Source organism: Podarcis pityusensis (genome assembly GCF_964106645.2).
Source record: "Podarcis pityusensis genome assembly, chromosome: 2".
Lineage (NCBI taxonomy): Eukaryota > Metazoa > Chordata > Lepidosauria > Squamata > Lacertidae > Podarcis > Podarcis pityusensis.
In genome coordinates this window covers 31,709,316-31,736,705 of record NC_138029.1, presented here as the reverse complement: position 1 = coordinate 31,736,705, position 27,390 = coordinate 31,709,316, and the positions used below count along the sequence as shown (strand labels likewise).

At 45.6% G+C, this 27,390-nt stretch overlaps 3 protein-coding genes across 6 annotated transcripts; 2 read left to right on the top strand and 1 right to left on the bottom strand.

Moving 5' to 3' along the window:
* Window positions 1-331: 331 nt before the first annotated feature.
* TK1 (thymidine kinase 1) lies at window positions 332-5,760 on the bottom strand. Its single transcript, XM_080994062.1, has 7 exons — window positions 5,599-5,760; window positions 4,392-4,423; window positions 3,483-3,596; window positions 3,082-3,175; window positions 1,882-1,971; window positions 1,680-1,799; window positions 332-1,545 (listed from the first exon to the last, which is right to left on the bottom strand). The coding sequence occupies exons 1-7, from the start codon at window positions 5,662-5,664 to the stop codon at window positions 1,357-1,359; spliced, it is 705 nt and encodes a 234-aa protein (XP_080850188.1). The 5' UTR covers window positions 5,665-5,760; the 3' UTR covers window positions 332-1,356.
* A 4,128-nt stretch (window positions 5,761-9,888) lies between these two features.
* On the top strand, window positions 9,889-17,819 carry AFMID (arylformamidase). Of its 4 annotated transcripts, none has more exons than XM_080994033.1 (11): window positions 9,925-10,279; window positions 12,462-12,552; window positions 13,410-13,514; window positions 13,679-13,727; window positions 13,843-13,928; window positions 14,014-14,086; window positions 14,277-14,374; window positions 14,995-15,073; window positions 15,767-15,899; window positions 16,407-16,511; window positions 17,432-17,819. In XM_080994033.1, the coding sequence occupies exons 1-11, from the start codon at window positions 10,250-10,252 to the stop codon at window positions 17,459-17,461; spliced, it is 879 nt and encodes a 292-aa protein (XP_080850159.1). In that variant the 5' UTR covers window positions 9,925-10,249; the 3' UTR covers window positions 17,462-17,819. The 4 variants fall into 4 exon arrangements, with proteins under 4 accessions (XP_080850161.1, XP_080850159.1, XP_080850162.1 ...); XM_080994034.1 differs by having other exon boundaries at window positions 9,930-10,279; window positions 12,386-12,552; XM_080994035.1 differs by lacking the exon at window positions 15,767-15,899 and having other exon boundaries at window positions 9,889-10,279.
* Window positions 17,820-20,339: 2,520 nt separating this feature from the next.
* Window positions 20,340-24,949, top strand: BIRC5 (baculoviral IAP repeat containing 5). Its single transcript, XM_080994132.1, has 4 exons — window positions 20,340-20,504; window positions 21,454-21,563; window positions 23,546-23,663; window positions 24,148-24,949. The coding sequence occupies exons 1-4, from the start codon at window positions 20,376-20,378 to the stop codon at window positions 24,229-24,231; spliced, it is 441 nt and encodes a 146-aa protein (XP_080850258.1). The 5' UTR covers window positions 20,340-20,375; the 3' UTR covers window positions 24,232-24,949.
* Window positions 24,950-27,390: the final 2,441 nt, after the last annotated feature.

Below are 27,390 nucleotides of genomic sequence, written 5' to 3'. Positions count from 1 at the left end.
TTTTTAGGCCGCGCTTTTCACCTCCTGCTGTTCTGGGTTTTGGCCAACCAAGCACTCTAAACAGCTGATGCTGTTTCTCCCAGTGCAGCTCTTAACATGAAAGGGTGCCTGTACTATCGGGAGAAGGAGTATGGGCATTTTCAGTGGTGGTCCTACAGCAAAAGTTTCCAAGCAAGAGGCCGGTCATCTTCAACACTTCTGATGGGGAGGAGACTGAGAGCTGGATGTCTCCTACAATCTAAGTGGGTAGCCTTTAAAAACAAAATAGACACCTTGCTCTGAAGTCTGGTGAAATGATGGTGGAAATCAATAAAAAAGGTCAAAGAAGACATTCAGTACTAAGTTATTTATTAAAATAGCCTGATGAATAAAACATTTTTCTCTTAATTGATCACTATGGGAGAAGACAGCAAATATTCATGGGAAACAGAAGTGGCAGCAGAGCAGTCTTAGGGCATGTTTTAAGTGCATAACTGATGGTTTGCTGAATCAAATGCAGAAATAGCTACTACCATTCATCATGCAGAAGACAGTAAGATCGAACTGCCAGAAGTTATACGACAGGTACATGCCCCAAGCTTCATATATAATGAACATGATTGACACTCTCGGCCATCCTGAATAAATTAGGAAAGTAAAGGCCTGACACAGCACACAAAATCTTAAAGCCAAGACTACAAAGAACATAAGAATTGCTTATTGCCCACTTCTGGAGATACATTATATCTATCAAACCCTTCTACAGAAAATCAGAGGCCTCATAACTTATGCAGGATTAGTAATAATTTTGTTAGCTTGGAAGCCTCACAGAACTATGCTATATACCCAACACGTAGCTAGATGTTAGATCAGAAAGATACACATAGAATTGAAGAAATGTTCTGCTCAGGCAGTTAGTCTAGAGTTGAACATTATGTTCCATATTCCATGTTCAAGAAGGGTGAAAGACTGGGAGAGAGACTAGCCCTTCCAAGGTAAACTGTTTAACAAGGACACTGGTGTTTGCTGAAATAAGAGACAATGGCTTTAAGGTATAAATAATATTCTAGTTTGACTAGGAAACAGGTTCTGCTAGTGAACATAGAGGAAACTCCCAGTTCTATGAGACAGTAGGAAGTCTTTCCCCATAAATGTGAAGCCACTAAGAGATGAGCTTTCGGTTTTTAGCACACCTAAATTATTAGCCTTTTGCAACATGCCCCAGCCTCATTTCCACTTTTAAAAGCAGTTCACTCTTTCTAGTGCTTTCACTAGTATTGTCCTTTGATCCGCACACCTTTTTAACGGTATAGGGTTGGAATGAAGAACAGCACATCAATTAACCCCACAGAAGAAAAGGGCTGTCACTTTCCTAGTTCAGTGTGATGGGCTCCACTGCATGATCTGACGAGCAGCCAAAGCCTTTCGGGAACCAGCGATATCTAGCTGCTTATTTCCTCCCGGCAGATTCTCTTTGTCGTCGGTTGCCTGCTGCTGCGGCCGCTTCTTGAAGTAGCAGACACGGCAGACTGAATGGTACTTGTCTGCTCCTCCTATCACTTCCACCTAAAGAAGGAGAGAAGTGTTAATTACTCAACAGGTAAAAAGCACTTTTCTGCTGCCAGACTGATAGCAGGCACATTTCTGCCTCACAGATGGAAAGGAACCTTTCTGAGAAGGAAAGTGCAGTGGACTCTTACCTCCTTCTCTGTTCCCAGCCTCTTTGTGTAAGAGGCTTCACGGTAACACTCCATGCAGACGGCGTTTAGTTTCACCACACTCTCTGCTAAAGGGACCAGCTGCAAGATGTTGCCAAAGGCCTGCAGTGAGACAACCAGATGCATCGTTGGGTTGGGACACATACCAGCAGGAAGAGAAAATTAAGAATTTAGAGAGGTTTACCTTTCTCTGGAAGGTTGCATCAAGAGCGGCCACAATGACAGTCTTCCCCGCATTGGCCATTGCCTCACAGAACTCTACAATGTCTGGAAACTAGACAGGAACAGAGGGGAAAAGTTATGTTCCTCCACAGAGGACAAGTCGTATCTCTTAGAAATTCATAGGACTACATGTGACACAACCAGTTCTTTGGTTGTGAGGAGATGGTGGCATTCTTAAGAGTATTTGCATAGTACTCTTACAGTGAAAGCCTATGGGGTGGGGAGAATAGCCAATGTGGTGTGGTCTCTTGCGGTTGCTGAACTACAGTTGCCATCAGCTTCAGCCAACATAGCCAATGGTCAGGATGACAGAAGCTGTAGCCCACCCTCATTGGCTAACTCCGGCCCACACATACCCATTCAGAAATAAGCATTCATTAGGACTTGCTCCCAAGTTAATAGTACAGGTATAGGACTGTACCTTAACCCACCTATGTTTAAAGCGAAGTTAAGGGAGCCAACAGGTCTCACGTTCTCTAACTGAATACTTTAAGGTATTCCCTGATGGGAACCCTATCTGCTACTGCTAGAAAGGTCTCAATTATGGGAGGAAAGGATGATGGCTTGGTGATAGATCACATGCTCTCTCTTTTTTTTGCAGAAGGCCCCAAGATCAATACAGTGGTACCTTGGGTTAAGTACTTAATTCGTTCCGGAGGTCCGTACTTAATCTGAAACTGTTCTTAACCTGAAACACCACTTTAGCTTATGGGGCCTCCTGCTGCTGCCGCACCGCTGGAGCACGATTTCTGTTCTCATCCTGAAGCAAAGTTCTTAACCGAAGGTAATATTTCTAGGTTAGCGGAGTCTGTAACTTGAAGCGTATGTAACCTGAGGTACCACTGTACTGTTCTGTGTAAAAGAGGACTGCAATCCTACATCTACTCAGAAGTCCCAAGGAGCTCAATGGGGCTTATTCTAGGAGCATAAAATGGCAGCCCAAGTCCCCATAGAGCTGTGAAACAGACTTATGCGGTAGTGCTTGACTGTTGACCCAAGCCAGATTTATTTTATTTATATACTGTTTATTTTATAAACAAGAGTAATGTTATACAAACAAGTATGCCAAGATTTCTCATGTCATGTATCACAAAAATAGCATAATGTGGAAAAAATATCTACAACATATGTTTCATTATTCTGAGAAGATAAAAGAACTTACAAACTGGCCTTCATCAATGCCAATCACAGCAGCGTTAAGGGCCTCTTGATGCACATCTTTGAGACAACAAGCTGAATAGGCTTCCATGGTATTCCTACATAGAAACAGAAATATTTGTGATAATTGGATTGCTTTGGTTATAAGCCTACTCCATGGCAAAGAGTTCATTTTCCAGTGGCACTTGCAGAATGCTCTCGAATCTAAATAGCAGCTACGTGAGAGAAGACTTAGACAGGGAAGATGCTTGAATCCCCAGACTGAATCCCCTGAGGTCATATATTATAGCAAAGCATTACAGTGCCAACAGTTTAAGATAACAGTTTGTGAAAAATGGTGTGCCTGCTTGAAATTTCCCAAGCATATACACTGTATAGATTGGCCCTGACATTTTAGCAATTTACCTGTCATGTGTGGAGACGCCATTGACGCAGTAGCGTGTGTCCTTGGAATACTTGATCAGCAGACATTTGTACTGTGCAATTTGGAACCGGCGGACCCGGCGCATGAGTTCAGTGCTGCAAAACAAGAATGGAGATGTCCAGTGGCAAGCATAACCCAGGAAAGACTAACGTGTTTCTGGTCAGAGAGAAACAAGCTCTTTTACTAGAAGGGCACATGTGGCTCTATTGCGAGTCAAAAAACCTGCAGCTGCTACATGAGGGAAATTACAAAAGCACAAGACTGACTGCTTTAGTCGCTTCATTACTAAAGATAACACCTACAATCATGCAAAACACATTTCCCTCTCAGCTCTGGCGGAGACAATGCATTTTAAGAAATTGGTTTTTGTTCTAGAGAAGGCAGCACTGTAAGTTTAGAGGTGAAGAGTAAAGAAATGGCAATTGCCTCTATTGAGTCCATGGGATCTACTCCTTGCCCTACAGTTTGGCTTGATCGGCTAGGGCATGGCAAGGTTTCATTCAATTTGTCTGCCAAGTGGCATGACCCATTATTTGCTCTGGTAAGAGCAAATGCTGGCCAGAGCCTATTTTATAGAAAGCAAACTTTTGTGGGCAAGCAAGGTGCAAATCCAGCATAGGAGACAGTGCCACTTTTGCACTCATTGAAGGATTTGCAGCCCATTAGCCTATGCCTTGATATATTTTCACCTCTAGCTTACTGACTGAGGGAGGAAGCAGTAGCGTAGTGGTGATCAAGCAGGTAGAACTCCAGCCATTTGTTCCTCTTGTAATATCCATGTTACATACAGATCAGCCATGCCAGTTAACAAAACTGGTGTGCTAGGCCCAACATCCAGATTACCAGTACAAATAACAGCAGCACTTATTTCAAATCTGCAGTGTACATACCTTTTCCCTGAGAACATGGGTCCGAAGATGACCTATAGAGGTGGAGGGGAAAATAGATTTAGGAATGTTTTCTTCTTAAAGCTAAGTACCAAATATACAGGTTGCAAGATGAATAGCTGCAGTCAGAAACAGGTTGCTGAACTAGACTGAGCTCTTTTTAAGCCAGCAATCCCTACAAGAGGGAGTGTAGTATAGTGGTTAAGAGCAGTGGATTTGTAATCTGGTGAACCGGGTTCGATTCCCTGCTCCTTCACATGCAGCTGTTGGGTGACCTTGGGCTAGTCACACTTCTCTGAAGTCTCTCAGCCTCACTCACCTCACAGAGTGTTTGTTGTGGGGGAGGAAGGGAAAGGAGATTGTTAGCCTCTTTGATATTCCTTAAAGGTAAAGGGACCCCTGACCATTAGGTCCAGTCGTGGCCGACTCTGGGTTTGCGGTGCTCATCTTGCTTTATTGGCCGAGGGAGCTGGCGTACAGCTTCCGGGTCATGTGGCCAGCATGACTAAGCCGCTTCTGGCGAACCAGAGCAGCGCATGGAAACACAGTTTACCTTCCCGCCAGAGCGGTACCTATTTATCTACTTGCACTTTGACGTGCTTTCAAACTGCTAGGTTGGCAGGAGCAGGGACCAAGCAACGGGAGCTCACCCTGTGGCGGGGATTCGAACCGCCGACCTTCTGATCGGCAAGTCCTAGCTCTGTGGTTTAACCCACAGCGCCATCCGCATCCCTTTGAGACTCCTTAGGGTAGTGATAAAGCGGGATATCAAATCCAAACTCCCCTTCTTCTAACAAGAGCCCCTCCTTTATCAGAGGCAGCAGTTCTCTAAATGCCACATCCCAGGAATCCCAAGAGAGGAGGTGGCGGTTGTGCCCATGCCCTTCGCATCTGCATCGTGAGAACAGGATGGTGGGCTAGAGGGGCCCTTTGGTCAGATCCAGCTGTGCCCTTCCAGCGCCCTCACGTAGCCTTTACTCCCATTCGGAGCCGGAGAGGCGAATATCGCTTTCGCACCCCCAGTTCCGCAGTCGAGGTTGCTACCCAAAACCTCTCCCTCGCTCTCCTCTCCAGTACCCCGCAAAGCCAAGGGCCCCGAAAATATCACTATAAAGGCGAACCTCCAGCCTCAGAACTATCAGCCGCTCCCATTAATAAACCCCTACAGCTCAAAGCTCTGTCACATACAATGGCACCAACTTCTACGTGCCTGGATCTGTCCGCGGGCCTTAAGGGGCGACCCCGGCTGCACTCCCGGCATCATCAGGCAGTTCATGGCTCCGATTCCAAGTCCTTGCCCAGGCAGATTCACCTAACGCCGGCCTTTCTTTCCCTTCGCGCGCCCGGCTCCGGCAGTTTTTATACCCGGGGCAAGCACTGTCCAATCAGAACAGATCGCGCCGTTCCACAGACCATCAAAAGGAAACCCCCTCCGCCCCTTGGCCAATCAGAGTCAAGGCGGGAAAAAACTTTCTTGAAAGTGTTTGGCAAGGGCCGCGTAGGCGCTTAAACTATCTCCCGGCATGCTCTGCGAAAGTGAGGATTTTATTTTTTTTAAGGGGCTGGGGAGGCACTCGCGTCCGGTCTCTCGTCATAGTTCCTCTTCCTGACTTTTTTTTCCTGCTTGGCAGTCGGAGAGCAGCACCTAAAATCAGTTCTCCAGCTTTGCTTGTGCAAAGGTTGCCATGTTTTCCTTTCATCATTTCTGACCTCTCATTGACCGAGGAACCCGCGCGTATTCGCTCAAGGTTGTGTAATTGTGTTTAAAAATGGGTGTGAGTGGGTTTCAGCCACAGCTTCTTTGCCCCAGAACTTGTGGCCTGCAGCAGCACCCAGCAGAGACTCATCCAGTCCATTGCCAGAGTTGCAATAGTCTGGGTTGCAAGCAAAAGCGAAGATTGGCACCATTTATTGTGCTATCGCCATTAAGCTTTGACATGCCTCAAGGCTCTTTTGTCTTGTTTAACCCTGTTCAGTCTGCCATCTCCATCTTGAGAGGGAGTCTAGATGCAGATATTACAGTACAGCAACATGTCCAGTCCCTTCAACCTTTCCTCATAGGACATTTATTTGTGTTCAGGTGCTCAGAAAGTAATATACAGGTGTGTCCTGTAGGCAAATATTCCAGGTGATGCAAACTGCTGAATGTGAAATATCTGAATCAGCACATTCCTTTCCTGTTAAAATAAAAGTGTGTATTGGTCTAGAGCAGGGTAGCCCAACATCTGGCCTGAGGGCCACATGCGTCCCTTAATGCCTTTTTTGGTAGCCCTTGGTAACATTTGACACATACACACACACGCACACACACCCTCTCTTGCTGCCTTCCCAAAGCCCATGAGGCTTGATGGCTCTGACAGGGTCCCAGAGTCCTCCATACTTCTTCCCAAAGCCAATAAGTGCTTTCCCAGCTTTGGGGAGGTGGGGACCCTGCCAGAGCCTCATGCCTCCTTTCCAAAGCTTGGTGCCTCTCTTAACCAGTTTTGGGAAGGCAGTGCGAGGGCTGGGCAGGGGCCTCGCTCACCCCACCACCACCCCATACAACAAGGCAATGTGCAGCCTGTGGGTTCTGGTATGAAAAGTTGGACCACCCTGGTCTAGAGAGTCATTCTTCCTCAATAACTCAATTTCTTTCTACTTGTTACTCAGACACCTCCACTTACCCATCAGGGACATACAGTGGTACCTTGGGTTAAGAACTTAATTCGTTCCGGAGGTCCGTTCTTAACCTGAAACTGTTCTTAACCTGAAGCACCACTTTAGCTAATGGGCCTCCTGCTGCCGCCGTGCCACTGCTGTGCGATTTCTGTTTTCATCCCGAAGCAAAGTTCTTAAACCGAGGTACTATTTCTGGGTTAGCGGAGTCTGTAACCTGAAGCGTCTGTAACCTGAGGTACCACTGTACATACTTGATCTTCATGGATAATTTCACCCTAGGACATCTCATTTGGCCACATCATACTTGTATGATACATCTACTTTTCTTTGGTCTTTCTCTAAAATTTCCTTCACACAGCCTCCCTTATACAAATAGAAAATTGACTTCCAATGATATATTTTTTTAGATACTGGGGGATGTGTTTCTTTTTTAAAAATAATCTATCAATTTACAACTGACACTGAATACTGCAGGAAAGTAGCAAAATTGATCACCATGTTCTAGTTCTTTATTATTTCTTGTATAGAGTGTTAAACGTGTTAAGACTAGATCCCCCCCCCCAAAAAATTCAACCCACACACTATCTACCGGTTGCTGATTACCCAGCAGCTGCCACAGTACGATAGTACTGCATGCTAACTAATTTTCTTTTTCACATTTCCCCCTCTTTTTCCCCAGATGTGATTAAACAGCTGTCCCATTTGAATCATAAAATGGGAAAACAGCACCTAACAAGGATTTGCAATGTGAAATCTATTATAATTACTGATGTGTTCGTTTATAAGGGAAAAAATTGGAGTGTTTCACAGTGAGGCTTGGCATATTTCTTGGTATATTTGCATATTAAGCTCACTAGCACAACATTGTTGTTAATGTTATCAAATATAACCTTCTGGCCTTTTGGGAATCTTCTTGGTAGCAAGGATAATTGCTCCTCTCATAAGGTTTGTTTAAGGGGTGCCTTACCTGTCACCTTCTTAGATTTATTCTCAGATGAGATCCCCCACCCCCGCTCACAGTGAACTAGCTCATTTCACAGCATAAAAATCTTGAAAGCTTTGCCGAGTGAAAAATGTTATAATGAGTTGATTATATTGTGACTGGAACACATCAGCAAAGGTGGGAAGGGTCAGATGAGGGATTTTAGCTAAGATCTGAAGAAGGAAGGAATAAGAACAGAGTGATGAATAGTGGCAGCAAAACAGCAGAGAATTGGGGGGGGGCAGGATAGGAGAGGTTTTATGCCATAGTTTCACAGAACCAAAGCCCCATCAAACTGCCTTAGCTATTTGTGGGGAAATTTAATCAGACACTTTGTTCTTTTAAATACCTGGATTTAGTAGGTTAGGGACAGGGGATTTGCGGCCCTCTGGATGTAACTAGACGACAATCACATAACCCTCACCAGTGCCACGGTACCTGGGGCTGAAAGTTGCAGACCAGCAACATTAGAAGGGGGGGGGGCAGATTTCTCATCCCTGTAGCAGGTAGGTAGACATCCAATACTAATAGTTCATTCATTCCTGAGTGCTTGTCTTGATGCAGCCAAAACTGCACCAACCACAACACAAGAGGAAGGTATCAGCAGGCTTGGAGGAAGACACAAGGTTTGCAGAAGTACCAAAAAGGGTGGACGGACACCAAAACCAAGCCAGTGAGGATTGAAAATGCTTGGTGGGTATGTAATGCTAACTGATGGGAGGAGAAATGTAGGAAAGCTTGGGGGGATGGAATGGAGTATCCTGGGAGAAGGGGTGGCTGAGTGGAACACCATGCAGTGTTATAAATTGAGTTGAATAGGATCCAAAAGGCAGCAGTCTGATTGGTCCCAGAACAATAGGATTCAGAATGCAGCAGTCTGATTGGTCCACAGGAGCCACCCAATCCAGCTCCAGGTGGAAGTGAATCCGCAACCTGATTGGCCCACAGGTGAATCCCGGAATTAGCCAATCACGTGGGGCCCATTGTGTAAATAATGTATATAAAGCAGACATCCTGGGGGAACTTCCATTCCTCCTCACCACTATGAGCTGAATAAAGAGCATGAAATCCACTCTCGACTCCTAGACCGTTTTGTTGCAGGCCCCACCTTGTATACTTAATGTCTAGGAGTGGTCAGCATGAAGCAGCAGCACTGTGGATTAGCCCTCTTGACACAGGCCGGGTAGGGTGGCAGTGAAGCTGGGGCTGCCAGGACCCACCAGCAGAGCCATTCAGGCACTTCCGCTGGTATGTCTGCACAAACCTGACCACCACCACCACAACCCCCATTTGCAGGAGCAAAATTCACTCAATTTTCAAAGGAGCCGCATTATGCAAATATGTGTGAGGAAGTACTTTCTCAGACTCACTCTGCATTTTTACAACAGCGGGAGAAAAGTGCATTTGAATCCGAGGAGAAGGGAGGGATTGCAGAGTTGTTTCGCAGCACACTGCCGTCATAACTAAAAAGAGGCAATGAGAAACTATGGAAACAGGAGCTATTCAGGAGTTATGTTCCTTTCTAAGTGGGTTATGCTGCTTAAAGCATATCTGAGGTTGCTTTGATCTTACATACTTTGGCAGCCAGGACACAGATCCAAAAATAGTATCCTCGAACTGAGCTGAGCGTCTGTATCAATGGTTGTTGTTTTTTAAGTGCATTGGAAAATACAAGAATTGCTACATTGGGTAAATCTTTTTCTGAGTATAATAATAATAATAATAAATTATTATATCTCACCTATCTGGCTGGGTTTCCCCAATGTGAGCAAGATTTAAAGATCACTTCTCAAAAAGAGTTTGTTTGTTTGTTTTTGTTTTTGACCGAGATGGGGGGAATTATGTGGCTACAAAAATAGCTTCCCCTGAATTTGTTCACGGATTTGAGCTTGTGTCTTGTAACTGGACGATATCAGTTGCCTTGGGATAGCTGTTCTGTGAGTCAGTGCTGAGAGTGAATATGACTGCCCTCCACCTAAATCCCAGCACGGATTTGTTTATTTGCAGAGAGCATAGTTCCCTATGTCAGGGTTTGCTGACCTCCCACCCCGCCCCAGCTCATGGAGCAACCAGTGGCCAAGGAGGAACACCTGATCTGTTCTACACTTTGTACCCAGAGGCTGAATTTGGTCACATGGCTGGCTCTTCTAACTAGTTGCTCTGCAGCACAGAAAACTTGGATGTAAGAAGATACAGCATCGGCCACATCTGAGCCGGTGACATGGGAAAGTGGCAGGAAATGACCAAGGAGGTAAAGGGGGGGGGGAGGGAATGGTATTACCTCTGTGTGAGAGAGATTTTGAAATATCTTGTTTTGTGCGAGTTTGGTGGTTACAGCCTGGAAAGGATTTGAGATGTCCTCTAGAGAAAAAGAACTTCTAGAACAGGCATAGGCAAACTCGGCCCTCCAGATATTTTGGGACTACAACTCCCATCATCCCTGACCACTGGTCCTGTTAGCTAGGGATGATGGGAGTTGTAGTCCCAAAACATCTGGCGGGCTGAGTTTGCCTATGCCTGTTCTAGAAACTGTGTTACACTGATGCTGACAAAGTCTCCTTTAAGATGGGGATGGCAAACCCCTGGCCCCCCAGATGTGGATGGACACTTATCATCTCTGACTGTTGGCTATGCTGGCCGGAGCTGATGAGAGTCAAACAACATCCAGAATGCTACTCATTAGCCACCCTTGCATGGAGGACTAGCAGATATATTGCTTTTGTACATCAGATATATGGAAATGGAAATGATATACACAAGGGGAAATGTGGGAGGAAGAACTGTTGGGCAACATTCAAAAGATACATTATCCTGAAAGCAGAGATATGTCTAAATCGAACAGCTGCATTTCTCAGGACGGTCTCAGCAATACCCAAATCTTTGCAGGGTTGTGTTCAATATGCACAACATCAATGGGAACTTTTACCCCTAAGGTTTCTTCCTAGCTGTGCAGGGTGGGGTTGAATCATTTGGTAAGTTCTCCCCTGTCCCCATGCACTGCCTTCCTGACAGGGATCCCTGCTCCATGAGAGCCAGTGTGGTGTAGTGGTTAAGAGCGGTAGACTCATAATCTGGGGAACCGGGTTTGCGTCTCCGCTCCTTCGTATGCAGCTGCTGGGTGACCTTGGGCCAGTCACACTTCTCTGAAGTCTCTCAGCCCCACTCACCTCACAGAGTGTTTGTTGTGGGGGAGGAAGGGAAAGGAGAATGTTAGCTGCTTTGAGACTCCTTTGGGTAGTGATAAAGGGGGATATAAAATCCAAACTCTTCTTCTTCCTTTTTAAAAAAAATTTTTTTATTGGAAATTTTATTTACAACATAACACAACCCCCCCAACACAGAAATCCACCCCCTTCAGACACAAACATAACAAACAACAAGCATAATTTACAACAATACAAACAACCAAACAAAAGACTTCCTTTATCCTGTTTCTGGCATCCTTATTTACTTCTTATAAGCTGTTTCCTTTATAAATAATTATTAAGATTTTCCTAATTATAACTTAAATATCCACAAAGTCTCCTGCAGACATTAATCAAAACAAGTCCAGGTATGAATTTTAGGGCACTGTTTTGTGAAGTATTCTCTGCATTTTCCCCATGCTTGTCTAGTATGATCTCTAATTGCCTCTGTTAATCTAGCCAGTTCAATATACTCTTAACAGTTTGTCTTGCCATTCCATTTTTGTTGGCACAATTTCTTTTTTCCAGTTTTTAGCAATTAGGGTCCTTGCCACTCCTGTAGCATAGAGGAATATTTTCTGATCTTCTCTTGCTATACCTGCGTCTGTTATCCCTAGTAGAAAAGCTTCTGTATTTTTTATAAAGTTATACTTAATCATTTTTTTAAGCTCGTCATATACTATGTTCCAGAAGCTTTTGATTTTTTCACAGGTCCACCAAACACGTATAAGTGTCCCCTCTGTTTTACCACACCTCCAACACAGATTTGTTTTTGTCTTACACATTTTAGCTATTTTGGTAGGTGTTAAGTACCATCTATAAAACATCTTGATTAGATTTTCCCTCATTACTTCACAGGCTGTAAATTTCCAGTTCTTTCTCCATAATTCTTCCCATGCTGTTAAGTTAATGGTTTTCCCAATATCTAAAGCCCACTTGATCATTACCTCCTTGACCTATTCGTCTTTGACCTCCCACTCCAATAATGTATCATACATTTTTGATATTACCTTAGTTTTGTTTTGTAATAACACTTTTTCTAATAATGAAGGTTCGTTTGAGAAACCTTCTTCTTCTTCCATGCCGTGCCTGTTATTAAGTCAGAAATGCATAGCTGCATGCTACTTAGCAATGCTTCGTTTGGCACCCAATCTGCCTGTGTTTCTACTCAGCGCCCTAGTCACCTTACTCTGAGTGAAAAGAGGGCCACTGTGGCTGTGCAAGGTGCCTTGCTTCCTCTCTCTGCAGGAGCTGGAGAAGCAGTACTCACCTAGCAGGTGGTCTCCACGGCTGGATGCGGATGCTGTGATTGAGGCTCACGTACAGGCAATGAGCGAAGGTAAAGGGTCCCTGGGCAGTCCACTACCTGGCAATAAGTGGGATGGGAGCGGGCAGAAGGTAGATCACCAAGGGGCCACTAACTTCCAACAGACCTCCCAGTGCCTGCTGGTTGTTGGCATTCTTGCAAAGAGCGCTAGCGTTGGTGGACCTGGTTCTGATCCAGCAAGAAGGGCATGGCTATCCTTAAGCAAGACTGCATACCCAGGGTCACTGAACATGGATCAGTTATGCTTTAGCAGTTAAGCAACCCTGAGGATGCACTCTGGCTACAGAAGTTCTAGTGGGCCAGCTCACCTCCAGTGCAGGAGAGGGCAAAATCTCACAGGAGGTTCTGAAAAGGGATTGGAAATAAGGCTCTCCTTTGGAACTTGCGAGGAAGGTTTCTTCCCCTTGGGACTGTATTGTTGTTGTTTAGTCGTTTCGTCGTGTCCGACTCTTCGTGACCCCATGGACCAGAGCCCACAGTTTGGTCAAACTCATGCAGGTAGCTTCAAGAACACTGTCCAACCATCTTGTCCTCCGTCGTCCCCTTCTCCTTGTGCCCTCCATCTTTCCCAACATCAGGGTCTTTTCCAGGGAGTCTTCTCTTCTCATGAGGTGGCCAAAGTATTGGAGCTTCAGCTTCAGGATCTGTCCTTCCAGTGAGCACTCAGGGCTGATTTCCTTCAGAATGGGACTGTATAGCAGTGGCAAAGCCTACCTCAGTTTTCCAGAAGGTTAGCAGGATGCCATGAAGTTTTGAACAAGGACAGGAACCAACAATCTGAAAACTCCTCTGGAGTGTGGGAGGGCAGCCCAGATACGGCCAGGCAAGCTGCCGACTCCCATCTCTCTGTGCCTTCCTCTGCTCTGCAGGTACCCGCCGTGCCCAGACTGGCACCCAGACTCTGCTGAATGTGCCCTACGGGTTGGGCGAGGGAGAGAAGCTTGATGTGTATCTTCCTAAGGAACACACTGAAAGTAAGAATACATGAGCAGCATGGGAATGATCGGGAAACTGGGATATTGAAGTGTTAGTTGTGGCGAAGAGCCAACGTAAGAAAGCGAGGGGTGGTACCTTAGTGGGAGTTTGTGCTAAGTGATGGTCTTTGCTGCCTGATTCTTTCTCCCGTTTCCCTTTTCAGCCTTCCCCCTGGTCCTCTATATCCATGGCGGCTACTGGCAATTCCTGAGGTGAGTTGTGCTGGAGGTTGCCTAAGCCCTGGTCCTTTGATTGCAGGACCCCAATGGGATGATGTCCCACCTAGCGGAACCATCAGGGACTGCTGTTCTCTTTCTCCTCCTCTAGCAAAGATGCTTCAGGCTTTGCTGCGGGGCCCCTAGCGACCCACGGCGTTGCCTTGGCTGCAGTTGGCTACGATGTGGCTCCCAAAGGTACGCAACTCTGGTGCAAACCGTTTTCCCGTTCTGCTCTCCTTGGCATCTCATGTCTAACCTGGATATTGTGGTTTGTGCTCAGGCCAGCTGGAGGTGATGGTCAGGCAGGTCCGATGCAGCGTGGCCTTCGCAGTTCAGCAGTACACAGGGATCAGGTAGGAGGTGCAGACAGGGTGAAAACACAGAGAACCTTGGGGAAAAGAGACCATGGGGCCCGTCATACCCTGCTGAAGCCCTACAGGGTTGATGGAGACCCTGGATAGCTTTCCTCTGGCAATTCTACTCCGTCTGACACCATCAGAACCTCTCACCTGCTCATTTCAGCTGTGTCTCATTTGCCTTTAGCGGTGTTTATCTGCTTGGACACTCAGCAGGGGCCCACCTGGCAGCCATGGTGCTCTCTACAGATTGGGCAGAATTTGGTGTTGTGCCAAACATCAAAGGTACTGTCTGGGAGACACTGATCCCGTTTCCCACCCCCCAGCTCTTTTTACATCCTTGTTGTTGTTGTTGTTTAGTTGTTTAGTCGTGTCCGACTCTTCGTGACCCCATGGACCAGAGCACGCCAGGCACTCCTGTCTTCCACTGCCTCCCACAGTTTGGTTAAACTCATGCTGGTAGCTTTGAGAACACTGTCCAACCATCTTGTCCTCTGTCGTCCCCTTCTCCTTGTGCCCTCCATCTTTCCCAACATCAGGGTCTTTTCCAGGGAGTCTTCTCTTCTCATGAGGTGGCCAAAGTATTGGAGCCTCAGCTTCAGGATCTGTCCTTCCATTGAGCACTCAGGGCTGATTTCCTTCAGAATGGATAGGTTTGATCTTCTTGCAGTCCATGGGACTCTCAAGAGTCTCCTCCAGCACCAAAAGCATCAATTCTTCGGCGATCAGCCTTCTTTATGGTCCAGCTCTCACTTCCATACATCACTACTGGGAAAACCATAGCTTTGACTATACGGACCTTTGTTTTACATCCTAGCATTCCCTATTTCTTTTATCTGAACTTCATGACCCAACTTGCACCAAGCTGGAGCCTCAATAAGACATGGACTCTTTTTCCTTCCCAGGAGCCTTTTTGGTGAGTGGCCTCTATGACTTGGAACCCATCACGCACACCTATGTCAATGATGTTTTGCACATGAGCCGGTGAGAGATGCATCTTGGAAGAGGAATTCTCAACCCATGTAGGGCAGAAAAACTGCAGTGAGTGCCTTGGGAGCCCCCTACCCACCAACATGTTGCCTAATATTGTTAACAGCCCACGGCAGACCAGTGGGCAGGTTAGCAGCATCTGTGTCACCCAGCACAGCAGCCCCTCAACTTCCAGCACAATGCAGTTCATGAAGGATCATGTGAAACAGTTTAGTAAGGTAAAGGTAAAGGTACCCCTGACCGTTAGGTCCAGTCGCGGACGACTCTGGGGTTGCACGCTCATCTTGTTCTATAGGCCGAGGGAGCCGGTGTTTTTCTCCGCATACAGTTTTTCTGGGTCATGTGGCCAGCATGACTAAGCCGCTTCTGGTGAACCAGAGCAGCGCACGGAAACGCTGTTCACCTTCCCGCCGAAGCGGTACCTATTTATCTACTTGCACTTCGTGCTTTTGAACTGCTAGGTTGGCAGGAGCAGGGACAGAGCAACGGGAGCTCACCCCGTTGCAGGGATTCGAACCGCCAACCTTCTGATCGGCAAGCCCTAGGGTCAGTGGTTTAACCCACAGCGCCACCCGCGTGCTTTCAAAATTGTGCTCTGCCTAGAAATGGCTGCCTTCTTGGCTTATCAGCAAGCCAGCCCACTCTGCCTCTCTTTCATCTCTGTATGGTCTGTGTGTCTTTCCTCAGGGAGGTGGCCTTACAGAATAGCCCTTTGAGGTGTGTGCCTAAGTTTGAGGGCAGGAGAAGTTGCCACGTACTCATCACTGTGGCACAACACGATTCTCCTGAGTTCCACAGACAGTCCCAGGAGTACTTTGAGGTGCGTTGGCTGATGTTCGCCATGTTGAGTTTCTCTTTAATATTTGGTGGAATATAAGTGTTTTTTAAAATAAACAAATAATAAAGATGCATCCATGGAATCAAATGATGTGCATCCACGCTCCTACCCGTGTATTTAAAGAGCCACAAATGCATGTGTGAAAGGTGAACACTACCTAAGACAGGTGAGGGGAATCTTTGGTCCTCCAGATGTTGCTGCAACTCCCATTCCTCCCTGGTCTTTCGTCATGGCTGGTGGAAGCTGTAGTTCAGCAACATCTGGAAGGCCAGGGGTTCCCAATACCTGGCTAAAACATTTACTTAATATTTGTTTCATACTTCTGGTCTCCCATCTCCCATTGCTCTTCATTATGAATCAATGAGACCACCAACCCCATTCCTCCCAAGTCTCTGCCATCTATCAGAGTAATGCATCTATTAGGGTAAAGGCACTAGCAAGTACTGTGGCGAGGATAGTTTTGTTAAAATCCCTATTGCTTGCCCATAGGCTTTGCGTGCAGCTGGCTGGAGTGCCTCTTTGCTGGACATTGGAGACACAGATCATTTTGATGTCATTGAGAAGCTCTCCCAGGAAGACTATTTTCTCACACAGGTAAAGGTAAAGGGATCCCTGACCATTAGGTCCAGTCGCAGACAACTCGGGGGTTGAGGCGCTCATCTTGCTCTACTGGCCGAGGGAGCTGGCGTATAGCTTTCGGGTCATGTGGTCAGCATGACTAGGCCACTTCTGGCGAACCAGAGCAGCGCACGGAAATGCCATTTACCTTCCCACCGGAGTGGTACCTATTTATCTACTTGCACTTTGACGTGCTTTTGAACTGCTAGGTTGGCAGGAGCAGGGACCGAGCAACAGGCGCTGGTACAGGGGTGCAAATGAGCTGCAATAAAATGATGGTGGCTGTCAGTATATTTGTCACTTGCCATGTGTTAGGAGTAATGCTTCAGGGAGAGCATGACATGCGCTGCATCTCCAGAATGCTGCATCAAGGAGGACTGCTAATTGTAGCTGAAACAAACAGGACTTCTGCATATATCCTTATAACTGAATGTATAAGCTTTGCCATTGTCATGTAATGTCCAAATCTAGTGTGAAGTCAAAAATGGAATGGGCGATAAAGCCTCCGTCATGCAAATATCCAACAGCATGGGAGCCACTTGTAGTGTGATCTCACATTACTATTGAGCTTAGTGTGAAAATATTCCAACAATGTGGCTGAGGCTGATTACATGGGACTTCAACATTAGTTGTGGCGCTGATCAGGTGGGGGAAATCCCTGAATTTAGACACACCCATGTGTCTGGAATATTCACACACTTACCCCAGCAATGTGGAATATACATGTGTCTCTGAAACACAAAGGAGCTAAATACTATGGAATTTGGGAAGTGTGTGGGATGTAGCTCCTTCTTAGGCCAACTTTATAATCACAACACACTCCCGATGATGAGTGAGAAGCTTCAGTGTTGAACCAATTTGTTATGCAAGGGAAACATTCTTTCTTGATGTTCCAGGTGATTTTGAAAATGATTTCAAGAGGCTGATAGGTTGACACAAGATGGAACTCTCAGCCTGGAGTCCCCATCTACAGCCACCTTGCAAACCCACCCATCCCAATCCTCCACTCTCTCTGCTGTGCTGTTTTATTTCACCCTGGGAATGGACTTCCTGCCAACTGCAATTTTATCCAGTTAAGAAAGAACTTCAGAAGACACAAATCTATTGAAACGGAACTTTGAAACATATTATTCCTTGTTGCTTTGGAGGCAATTGACTCTTCAAGAGAGCACACAGTTCCTTTCGCATGGACTGCCTGACACAGAGACAGTTCCTGTCCACTCCTGCGATAAACTCTGTTCCTCCCAGCGTGCTGAGAACATTAAAGTAACACCAACGCATAAATTACATCTACATTGTGGCAGTTTATCACCTTCCCCTAGGAGATAGTCTGAATCAGTGAGCACAGGCAAGGCATAATTGCTGCATAAATCACCACGTCTCTTTATTCCACAAAGGGCCTGAGCTGAAGATGGGCATCTTTCACTAACAGCAGTAACTAAACTTTTATTCAACCTTCTAAATCCATACGAAACTGCCTTATACAGTCAGAGCAGTGGCACTCTGTGCTTGTGCTATGGAGCCCCATGTCTCTACTCCCACGGGCTCAATGCAGTCTTTGAATCAGGGACCCTGCAAGCAGGAAGCTGCAGATTTAGAGCATAGCCAGACTGGAACAGTTCTAAAAGAAAATCGTGGGAATCATGGCAACAACGGCTATAACAACTGTGCTGCGACAGCCGGTTAGTTATGCTTTTGCCTTGGAATGGGCCAAAGTTAAGAAATACATCTCAAGACCTTGCGCAAGTAACGTCAGTTGTAATGATTATTGTGCCACGAATTGGGGGATGTCAACAGTCGGAGATCAGATGAGTGTTTAATTACTTTCTCTGCCCCTTTTGCATTCAGGTGTTGAGTGCTGCACAGAGTTATGATAACTAAATCCTAAGAAGAGGCCAAGGGCCAGTCTAGCCCAGCATCCTGGTTCACACACTCACTAGCCAGGTGCCTGTAGGAAACCCACAAGTGAGACCCAAACATGAGCACTCTTCCTCCTTGCAGTTCAAAATGCTTTCCTTTCAGCCTGGGCATGCTCCAAGACTCCTGGATTCCAGGCACTGAACCAAGTCTGACCTAATGAAGTATTTAGCCCAGCTTCTTATAATGGCTTTATGCTAACAGAAGCACTTCTGCAAGGCATTTTCATTAATCCCCCCCCCCCACTATCAACCGCACCCCTCTGTGCCATATATGCTGTATTGTTCCAGAGGGTCCACCAGCAGTATAGGTACTGGGTGCAAGGAGGGTCAGATGCTACCCTGCTTGTGAAAGCACTTCCACAAGTTGCTACCAGCTGGTGCAAAGCCACCATTGGATACAACACTTAGCTTTTTATTTTTAGAGAGTGTTCTTATACTCTGCAAAAATCTTTATCTCCCCCCCCCCCCCCAGATCGGCCCCATTTAGCAAAACAGAGTAGCAGAACATAATGTTTAATTTGGCGGAATTAAACTCTGGTTTGTCTCTGGTTTGCATATGTCAGTATGCCTCACTTCAAAGCACATCTGAAAACCGGAAGTTCTGCGTGGGAGGGTAGATGCAAGTTAAAGCTGATTTTCACAATTCCAATAGCAGGAGCAGGGTACGGGGAGAATCTGAAGTTCCAATCCTATATATACTTACCCCATTTAACTTAATGTCAACAAACCCCATTTAACTTAATGTGGCACACGAGTACACTGTTAAACTGCACACCGTTCTATACATATTTGAGGGGGAGCTCTGTTAAAATCAGGCTTGTGCTGCACATCACCTTCGTTTGTTCATTTCTTTTAAATGGCTGACCTTTATTCCGAGACATTGAAACACATGATTAAGCATGTGTTTGTTTAATATATTTATATCTTGCTTTTCCTTATAGCAGTGGAAGGTGGTTCATAACAAACTACAGTATACTATCAAAAGCTACTGTGATCCAAGTGGAGCAGCAAGCCAAGAGATAATAAAACCAAGAAAGAGAGCAACTAAGCCAAGTGCCTGTAATAAAAAAAGCACTGCAGCCATAAACTACATGCTCACCAGAGATCAATCTTCGTGGAATATAATGGGGCTTAAACATGCAGATCAGTCCCTTTAATTTTCTGGCGAAGTTCGCCTCTCTTCCTCTAGCAAAACATGTAATATGAATAGAAAGTGAAACGTTGGTTTGCATTCTAGTGGTGGTGGGGCATTCCCTGATGTTAACAAAATACCTTCTCTTTGCAACTGCTGTATATCAAAAAAACAAACTAACCCTAAATGCTCGATTTCAGCTCCTCGGCGGACTTCTTACACCCAGCAGCAGCAGCCCAACTATCTTTTTCTCTTTCAAACACCCAGCCTCGTTCTGTTCCAACAGCCACTGAACAAAATTTTGGGGATTTTTTTTGGGGGGGGGGCGCATTACGATGAGAAAAAGCCCACCAACCTCTGTCTGTTTACTCAGGAGCAAGTCCCAAGTGTGTCCTCCTTAATAGGAAGTTAGGATCGCGGCCTATTTTAGTGAAACGATTTTACACGTGTCTTTAGCTTCTTTCTCCATCACGTGGGAAGCGAGGTTTCTAAATCCATATTATTTTTGTTTTGTTTTGTTTCTTCTGCCTCTAACTTTCGGAAATATAGCCTTATTTGCCTGTTCCAGCAAGAACAACGGAGACCTCATAGAGGCATTTTAAAGAGTTCGTCCTGTCTTGTGTTTCTGGTCTTTAAAACGTGCGCAGTTTTGCCTCTTATCTCCTCTAACTGCATTTTATAAAGAGAGGGAGAACTACAACTCCCGGCATGCTCAGCGAATAGCAGCCGATTTCCCGTCATCCTTTGCTCGGCCGTTGTTCTGACCGCGGTGTTTTGAACGTGGCAGGAATGGAGGCGGAAGCTGCTTCTGCGGGTCCGCAAGTTCGGCCGGGATTCGAGGAGTTTCTGAAGGAGCACCGAGTCGCCACTTTCGACCAGTGGCCCTTTGCCTCCGACTGCTCATGCACTCCAGACCGGGTGAGGGACCCATTTCTCCCAGCCAGCTTGCCTCCTCCTTATCTACTTCCTGCATTCCATGCATAATTTTACACACTTCTATCATGTCTCCTCTTGGTTGCCTTTTCTCTACTAAACTAAAAATCCCCCAAAGCGACCTTCCCTATCAGGGAGGTTGCTCCACCCTCTTGATCATTTTGGTTTCCCTTTTCTGGACCGTTTCCAGCTGTTCAATATCCTTTTTGAGGCAAGACCATCAGAACTGTAAACAGTATTCCAAGTGTGGTTGCACCTTCACTTTGGAAATCAGTATTTTGATACTGACAAATTTATTTTGCATTCAATTTGATTTATTTTCCTAATGATCCCTAGCTTGGCATTTGTCTTTCCATAGCTATCACACATTGGGTCAACACCTTCATCAGATTATCCTCTATAGCCCAAGGTCTTGTTCCTGGTCAGTCACTACCACTCTGGACCCCATGAAATACATATAATTTTTGCCCCTAATGTGCAGCTCTTTACACTTGCTTAAACTGAATTTGTGTTTCCCACTTTGCTGCTTATTCATCCAGTTTGGGGAGACCCTTTTGGAGTACAGTGGTACCTCGGGTTTCAAACACCTCGGGTTATAAACACTTTGACTACTTAACCCGTAAGTAGTACCTTGGGTTAAGAACTCTACCTCAGGGTGAGAACAGAAATCGCACAGCGGCAGCAGGATGCCCCATTAGCTAAAGTGGTACCTCGGGTTAAAAACGGTTTTAGGTTAAGAACGGACCTCCAGAACGAATTTAAGTATGTAACAAGAGGTACCACTGGACTTCACAATCCCTTTTAGTTTTAACTACCCTGAGCAATTTAGTATCAGCAGCAAACTTGCCTACCTCACTGCTCACCCTAACTCTTTGGATGTGTGATTGTTGAATATACACTTGTTGCACAACTTTCCTCCCCTCTCTCTTCCCAGATGGCAGAAGCTGGATTTGTTCACTGTCCTAGTGACAATGCACCCGACGTGGCCCAGTGCTTCATATGTTTTAAGGAGCTGGAGGGATGGGAGCCGGATGATGACCCTATGTAAGTATTTTGTTGTTGGATCTGCTGACTTGCAGTGCCTCCAAATAAGTGCTCGGGATAGGCATATCTGCCTTTTTACCAAGACAGAACATAATGTTTCACAGATGCTACAGGGATGAAGGAAGCAAATCTGCAAGCTTAATATAGGGTACAAGTAATTTAGATGGTTTGTCCACATCTTCCATCTTTCCTTTCCTTTGCCAAAAGCCCAATATGGCTACTTTAGACCCAGGGAGACCACTTGTCATAGGCAGGTTACATTTATCTAGTTTATTTGATCTTTGAACATCTGGCTACATTTAAGCAGGTGGTTAGATTATGCAGTATAGTGTGGACTGCATTTGCAAAGAGTGAATCTGCTCCATGTTCCTGATGCCACACTGCACAAAACTAATCAGACCAAATTCCCCTGGCTGCTCTGCAAGCCAGTAATGCTAATAAGGGCTCTCTATTGACTAGCCTCAAAGGCAGGTGTGTCTGAAAACTGCCTGCATAGCTGAGTCTGGTGTTTCCTTGGAATGAGATCAGTGGAGTCATGGTTTTATTTACACATTTATTTAAAAACCTAAGCATAGGGTGGAGGGTCTCAAAGCATTAATACCCCAAAAGATCTTGCTTCCCCATTCTGTTACCAGGAAACCCCCAACTTCCAGTACAGCACACAGCTAAATGTGTCTCTCATCGGCTTTGCAGCGTCTCCCAGTTCTTTTGCTGGCTCACACAGCAGTTCTCTCCAGTGCAGCCCCACCTTCCTGGCCATGTAAGTCGTTTCTCACTTAGATGCCACTATTAAAACCCAGCTCCTTCCTCTGAAGTGCATATCAAGGCACTAAAAATAGCTATCTGAGCTTCATCTGCAAATGAATTTGCTTGATCACTTTCCCAACCTCCCCCAAAATTTATAAGATTATCTACTTCCAAATATAAAATGTCTGCCCTGCGCATACAAAAAACAAACAGCAGCATAACACCTTGCCCTTAGGTAAAGGGACAGGGACAGGTTAAAACAGTGAGAAAGTTCTGTGTCCATATTGGCAGCAAGTGATTTGCTTTGAAGCAGGCCTAACCTAGAGACTTAGAACAAGCATCCTATACTGGACCAGTGGTGGGGTAGTAAATTTTCTACTGATTTCCCGCCCCCCCTTTGGAAAAGGTTCTGTTTCATTAGTAACAATGAATGGATGCCAGTAGCAACTAAATATTAGGGAAGCTTGACACTTTCAATGTTTCTGCCTTTGTTTACAAGTAAAAGAAGCATGCTAGATTAGATTACTCTCTAGGGCACGAGAAAATTTTCCTACACAAATTGCCCTAATTTTCACAGAAAATTTGAACAATTCAAAAATTTGGTGGAAAGCCTAGGGAGCGAGGAGGGATGTCATCTATTCTACTTTAATTCAGGAGATCAGATATGTTATTTCAGAAGTTATTACAAGACCAGCTGGTGCTGTGCAATCCACTGCTGAATGTAAAGCTGGCACATGACATCAAGCGGTCTTAAACTGAGCAGCGTAAACATTTAACGTCTTCAAGAGAAAGGCAGTTTCAGTAGCTGAATTTAGGGGTGAGCAAACTTTTTCAGCAGGGGGCTGGTCCACTGTCCCTCAGATCTTGTGGGGGGCCGGACTATATTTTGAAAAAAAATATATGAACGAATTCCTATGCCCCACAAATAACCCAGAGATGCATTTTAAATAAAAGGACACATTCTACTCATGTCAAAAGACGCTGATTCCCGGACCGTCTGCGGACCAGATTTAGAAGGTGATTGGGCCGGATCCAACCCTCGGGCCTTAGTTTGCCTACCCATGAGTTAAAGCCTCTAAATCCGTGTAAATGTTGGGCTCACATATGCTACCTTTATCCCTGTAAGATTTGTGAAAAGTTTTAAATCTCTTAGTAGTTCTTCACTCTGAACCCTAGAGAGGTCTGCCTTATCCTTTAAGAACCATTGTGCTAATATAGTTTGTCCTTCTTTCTAGGGAAGAGCACCGGAAACACTCTCCCAACTGTGCATTTCTGGCTCTCCAGAAAGATATTAAGGACTTGACACTGCAAGAGTTTATGAGACTTTGCAAAGAGAGAATGAAGGCCTTGGTCGTAAGTATGGTTTGCAGGGAGCTGTGAATGTACTCAAGCTTTTCCTGCTCTCCTGTTCTCCCTACAACAGTGTTTGCCAAAATTGTGTCTCTAGCAGTTTTTGGACTACAACTTCCACCATCCCTAGCTATCAGGACCAGGGGTAGTCCAAAAACAGCTGGGGACTCAAGTTTGGGAAACCTTGCCCTACAGTTTCAAAATGGTCATTTAGCACCCCACCCTCCTCCACACCAGATCATACATAGTCTCTTGCCCATAGAACCGCCTTGATTTGAAGATAGTGTTCTTCACTGGTTTGGCTGCAACTGTGAGATCAGTTTGGCTTTCCCTGCTGTTGTATGGTTTTCCTGCTTGCTTCTCAAAGTGAATAGCCACTGCCCACCCCTACCTGCAGCAAAGCCCTCCTCTTGTATTCCACTTTACAGCTCAAACACTTTCCTTTTCATTAGTTACTAACAGGAGTTCCTTTCTGTTTTTCTCCTAGAGAAAGGAAATTAACCAGAAAATTAACGACTTGGAAAAACGTGCTGAGAAGACACGTAATGCAATTGAATTGTTGCGTATGTAACGTTCCCAGTGTACTATCTCCATTGAATACAATGAGGCTTAAACATGCCAATCAGTCCCTTTAATTTTCTGGCAAAGTAAACATTCGCCTCTATTCCTCTAGCAAAACATGTAATATGAATAGAAAGTGAAACGTTGGTTTGCAGTCTGCCGGTGGAGGGGAGGGGAAGCATTCCCCGATGTTAACAAAATACCTTCTTTTTGCAACTGCTGTATATGAACAAAACAAACTGACCCTAAATGCTCAATTTCAGCTCCTCGGCGGACTTCTTACACCCAGCAGCAGCAGCCCAACTATCTTTTTCTCTTCAAACACCCACCCTTGTTCTGTTCCAAAAGCCACTGAACAAAATTTCTGGGGTTTTTTTGGGGGGGGGCGCATTACGATGAGAAAAAGCCCATCAATCTCTGTCTGTTTATTCATAAGCAAGTCCCAAGTGTGTCCTCCCTAATATGGTTAGGATCACAGTACTGTGCTGTGGTAGCTCCTGAGGCAGGGCTTAGACAAGACCCTGCGTTCCTGCTTTCACACTTGTTGCTCTGGTCAAGCTGCACTTAAGGGCTGAATGAAGATATCTGCAGCTCTCCACTGATTTCTGTGGGTTATCCTGCACATTAGGACAATAATGCCAAACATATAGATTCACCAAGGTAGTCTAATTTAACTGGAATGTCATAGTAATGTTAATGTCACATTAAAAAGATCAGTGAAAACATCATTACTGTGAATTATTAGGATGAGGTGGGGGCAGGGAGTACCAAATATATGGTATGCAAATCTGGTAGTTTTAACTCAAAATGGTCATGACAGAGAAGGTGCCTAAAAAGGATGTGCAGACAGTCCTACTGGTGTTTTTTTATTCATTGGCACTTATTCTCCCATAGGCACAAAAATGAATTACACAAAAAATGCTGTGATGATAATCTTATGTTATATATATAAAATTACAAAATCCATAACAATTTTAATACAGAAAAATAAAGTCTGTGTTTTCAAGAAACGAAGTGTGATGTGCACTTCTCCTTTGCCATGCACACCTTGTTCTGTTTTTACTTGTAACATGATTTTTATGAACAAACATAACTGAAAAAAGAGAACGATTTGCACTTAAATTGGAATCTTCACACTAATGGATCCAGTACATTTGCAGATGTTTTCATTGGGGCCACCAGGACTGTTTTCTTCATTTTTAAAAAACTTACTGTGCTATCATTACATATTACAAGTATTGCATACATATGAATTTGTCCAGCAGTCACTATCTATAGTCCTTCAAAAGTCTCCTGAAATCGAAAAAATGTGTTTTTTTTTTTAAAAAGTAAATAGTTTTGAGGTGTTTTGGTTCGCATCTTACCTTATCTTACCTTACCTCCTTCCTCTGATGCCCTCGCATCTCTGCCTCCCAAAGGCTCGCACAGCTGTTCGTTGCAGCAGCCCTGGCTACAAGCTCCTCAAGCAAATGGTCCTCAGGAGCTGGCCGGGGTGCTTCCCAGGCCCCTGTGGGGCAGTGTGAGGGGGCATCTCTCTTTGGGACAGGGGGTGCAGCTCAGAGACCAGAGGCAGCGGCTGCAGCTGCCCAGAGGACTCCCAAGGAGAAGAGAGAAGGCTGAGGGAACACCACAAGCAGGGTGTTCAAAAAGGGGTGAGGGGCTGCTGGCTCTGCAGGCAAGGGGTGACATAACTGGGCTCCTGAGCCCCACAGGGGTGCCGCAGAAAGAATGTAGTTGGTCAAGGGAGCTGTGGACCCAAAAAGGTTGAAAACCTGTGGGCTAAGGAGTAAACCCTACACAAATTCGGAGTGTATTCCCTAGGACGGTTGTATGGTGCCTTGCATGCCTCCTTCCAGCAACACCGGCAGGCAAGCTGGTGCCAAATGTATTGTTCTGTTTTCCTTTGGACTACATTAGAGAGGCTGGGGGAGGTGGGGAGGTTTTGTTGTCTGGACAGCCCAGGACCTCCATACACACTGCCCTGACAGTTCAACAATTAACAATTTAAAATAAAAAAATGTTAGAGAACATAAAGCTTACCACTAGGTCACTTAACAACATCCAACGTCTTCACATTCTGTGTTAACTCCAAAGCTGATGGTATTGTCGCTTACTAACCCCACCCGCTGTACAAAAAAACCCTTATACTCATCAAAAGCTCTTTCCCCCGCTGTCTCTCTCTTATTATTTTGATTTACTATCAGAGCTCTGCCTAGGCGTTGTTTGTTTTCAACGCCCAGCTTAGCTCTTAAATGAGAGTCTGTGTTGGTTGCAGGTTCTTATTTATTTTAGCCATGAAGCTCACCAGTCACTCTCAGCCTGCCTCACAAGCTTGTTGTGAGTGCCTAGTGTTATGTACTGAAGTTCTCACCCTGGGCCAGCAGGGGGATACTGTAGATAGTTATGCAAATGAAGGATCGAAAAGTGACGTTCAGTGATTGGATAGTTTTGTATGCAAATGAAGGATCGAAAAGTGACGTTCATTGATTGGATAGTTTTAGAACGTCGCAACAGTTACAATTGTTCTGTAGCTCTATATAAGCAGGCTGACTGAGCTCCTCAGTTTAGTTCTGTTCCAGCTTACAAAATAAAGAGCTGCTTTGGAGAAATCGCTGTGTCGTCTTCTATGTCAACCCACAACTTAACACCTAGGAATGGAGGAAGAAGGCCTTCTCTGGTGTCCTGGCAGAAGGGCAGGCAAAAAACCAAAGGAGTAACAAGCAGCACCTCTTTAAGCACTGCGGCTTGCCTCTTTCATTCTGAAATCCACTCCAGTTGGGGCTCCTGAGGGGGGCGGAGGCGGGGCGGGGAACCATAGGAGTAGGGCCATTGGTCCATCTAGACCAGTATTGCAGCTGCTCTCCCAGCCTCTCATACTGGAGGTGCCGGTGACTCAACCTGAGTCTGCTCACCAGAGGAGTTGCAGGTCCAGCTGGGGCGCGCGCGCTTTCCTGAGCGGGAAAGCAAAAACGGGGGAAAGTCTCCGGAGAGGCGCCCTCCCTGCTCTCAGAATGGCGGGATGATGAGAGGCGCCCTCTAAGGGACAAGAGACCCGGGGAATCCACCTCCCACTGAACTGAGCTGGGGGGGGCAGTGGCGTAGCGTGGGTTGTCAGCACCCGGGGCAAGGCAAGTAATTTGCGCCCCCTAACCCGTGGATTTGCGCCCCC

What these genes read in the sequence shown, in the direction of transcription:
- TK1 (XM_080994062.1), bottom strand. Translation starts at nt 5,664, where the DNA reads ATGAACTGCCTGATGATGCCGGGAGTGCAGCCGGGGTCGCCCCTTAAG. An exon ending in GGCGTCTCCACACATGACAG is followed by an intron (nt 3,176 to 3,482) that starts GTAAATTGCTAA and finishes GTTTCTATGTAG; the next exon opens with GAATACCATGGAAGCCTATT. An exon ending in GGCTGGGAACAGAGAAGGAG is followed by an intron (nt 1,546 to 1,679) that starts GTAAGAGTCCAC and finishes CTCCTTCTTTAG; the next exon opens with GTGGAAGTGATAGGAGGAGC.
- AFMID (XM_080994033.1), top strand. Translation starts at nt 10,250, where the DNA reads ATGGGAAAGTGGCAGGAAATGACCAAGGAG. An exon ending in TGTTGTGCCAAACATCAAAG is followed by an intron (nt 14,375 to 14,994) that starts GTACTGTCTGGG and finishes TTTCCTTCCCAG; the next exon opens with GAGCCTTTTTGGTGAGTGGC. An exon ending in AGTCCCAGGAGTACTTTGAG is followed by an intron (nt 15,900 to 16,406) that starts GTGCGTTGGCTG and finishes GCTTGCCCATAG; the next exon opens with GCTTTGCGTGCAGCTGGCTG.
- BIRC5 (XM_080994132.1), top strand. Translation starts at nt 20,376, where the DNA reads ATGGAGGCGGAAGCTGCTTCTGCGGGTCCGCAAGTTCGGCCGGGATTC. An exon ending in GAGCCGGATGATGACCCTAT is followed by an intron (nt 21,564 to 23,545) that starts GTAAGTATTTTG and finishes CCTTCTTTCTAG; the next exon opens with GGAAGAGCACCGGAAACACT. An exon ending in AGAGAATGAAGGCCTTGGTC is followed by an intron (nt 23,664 to 24,147) that starts GTAAGTATGGTT and finishes TTTTTCTCCTAG; the next exon opens with AGAAAGGAAATTAACCAGAA.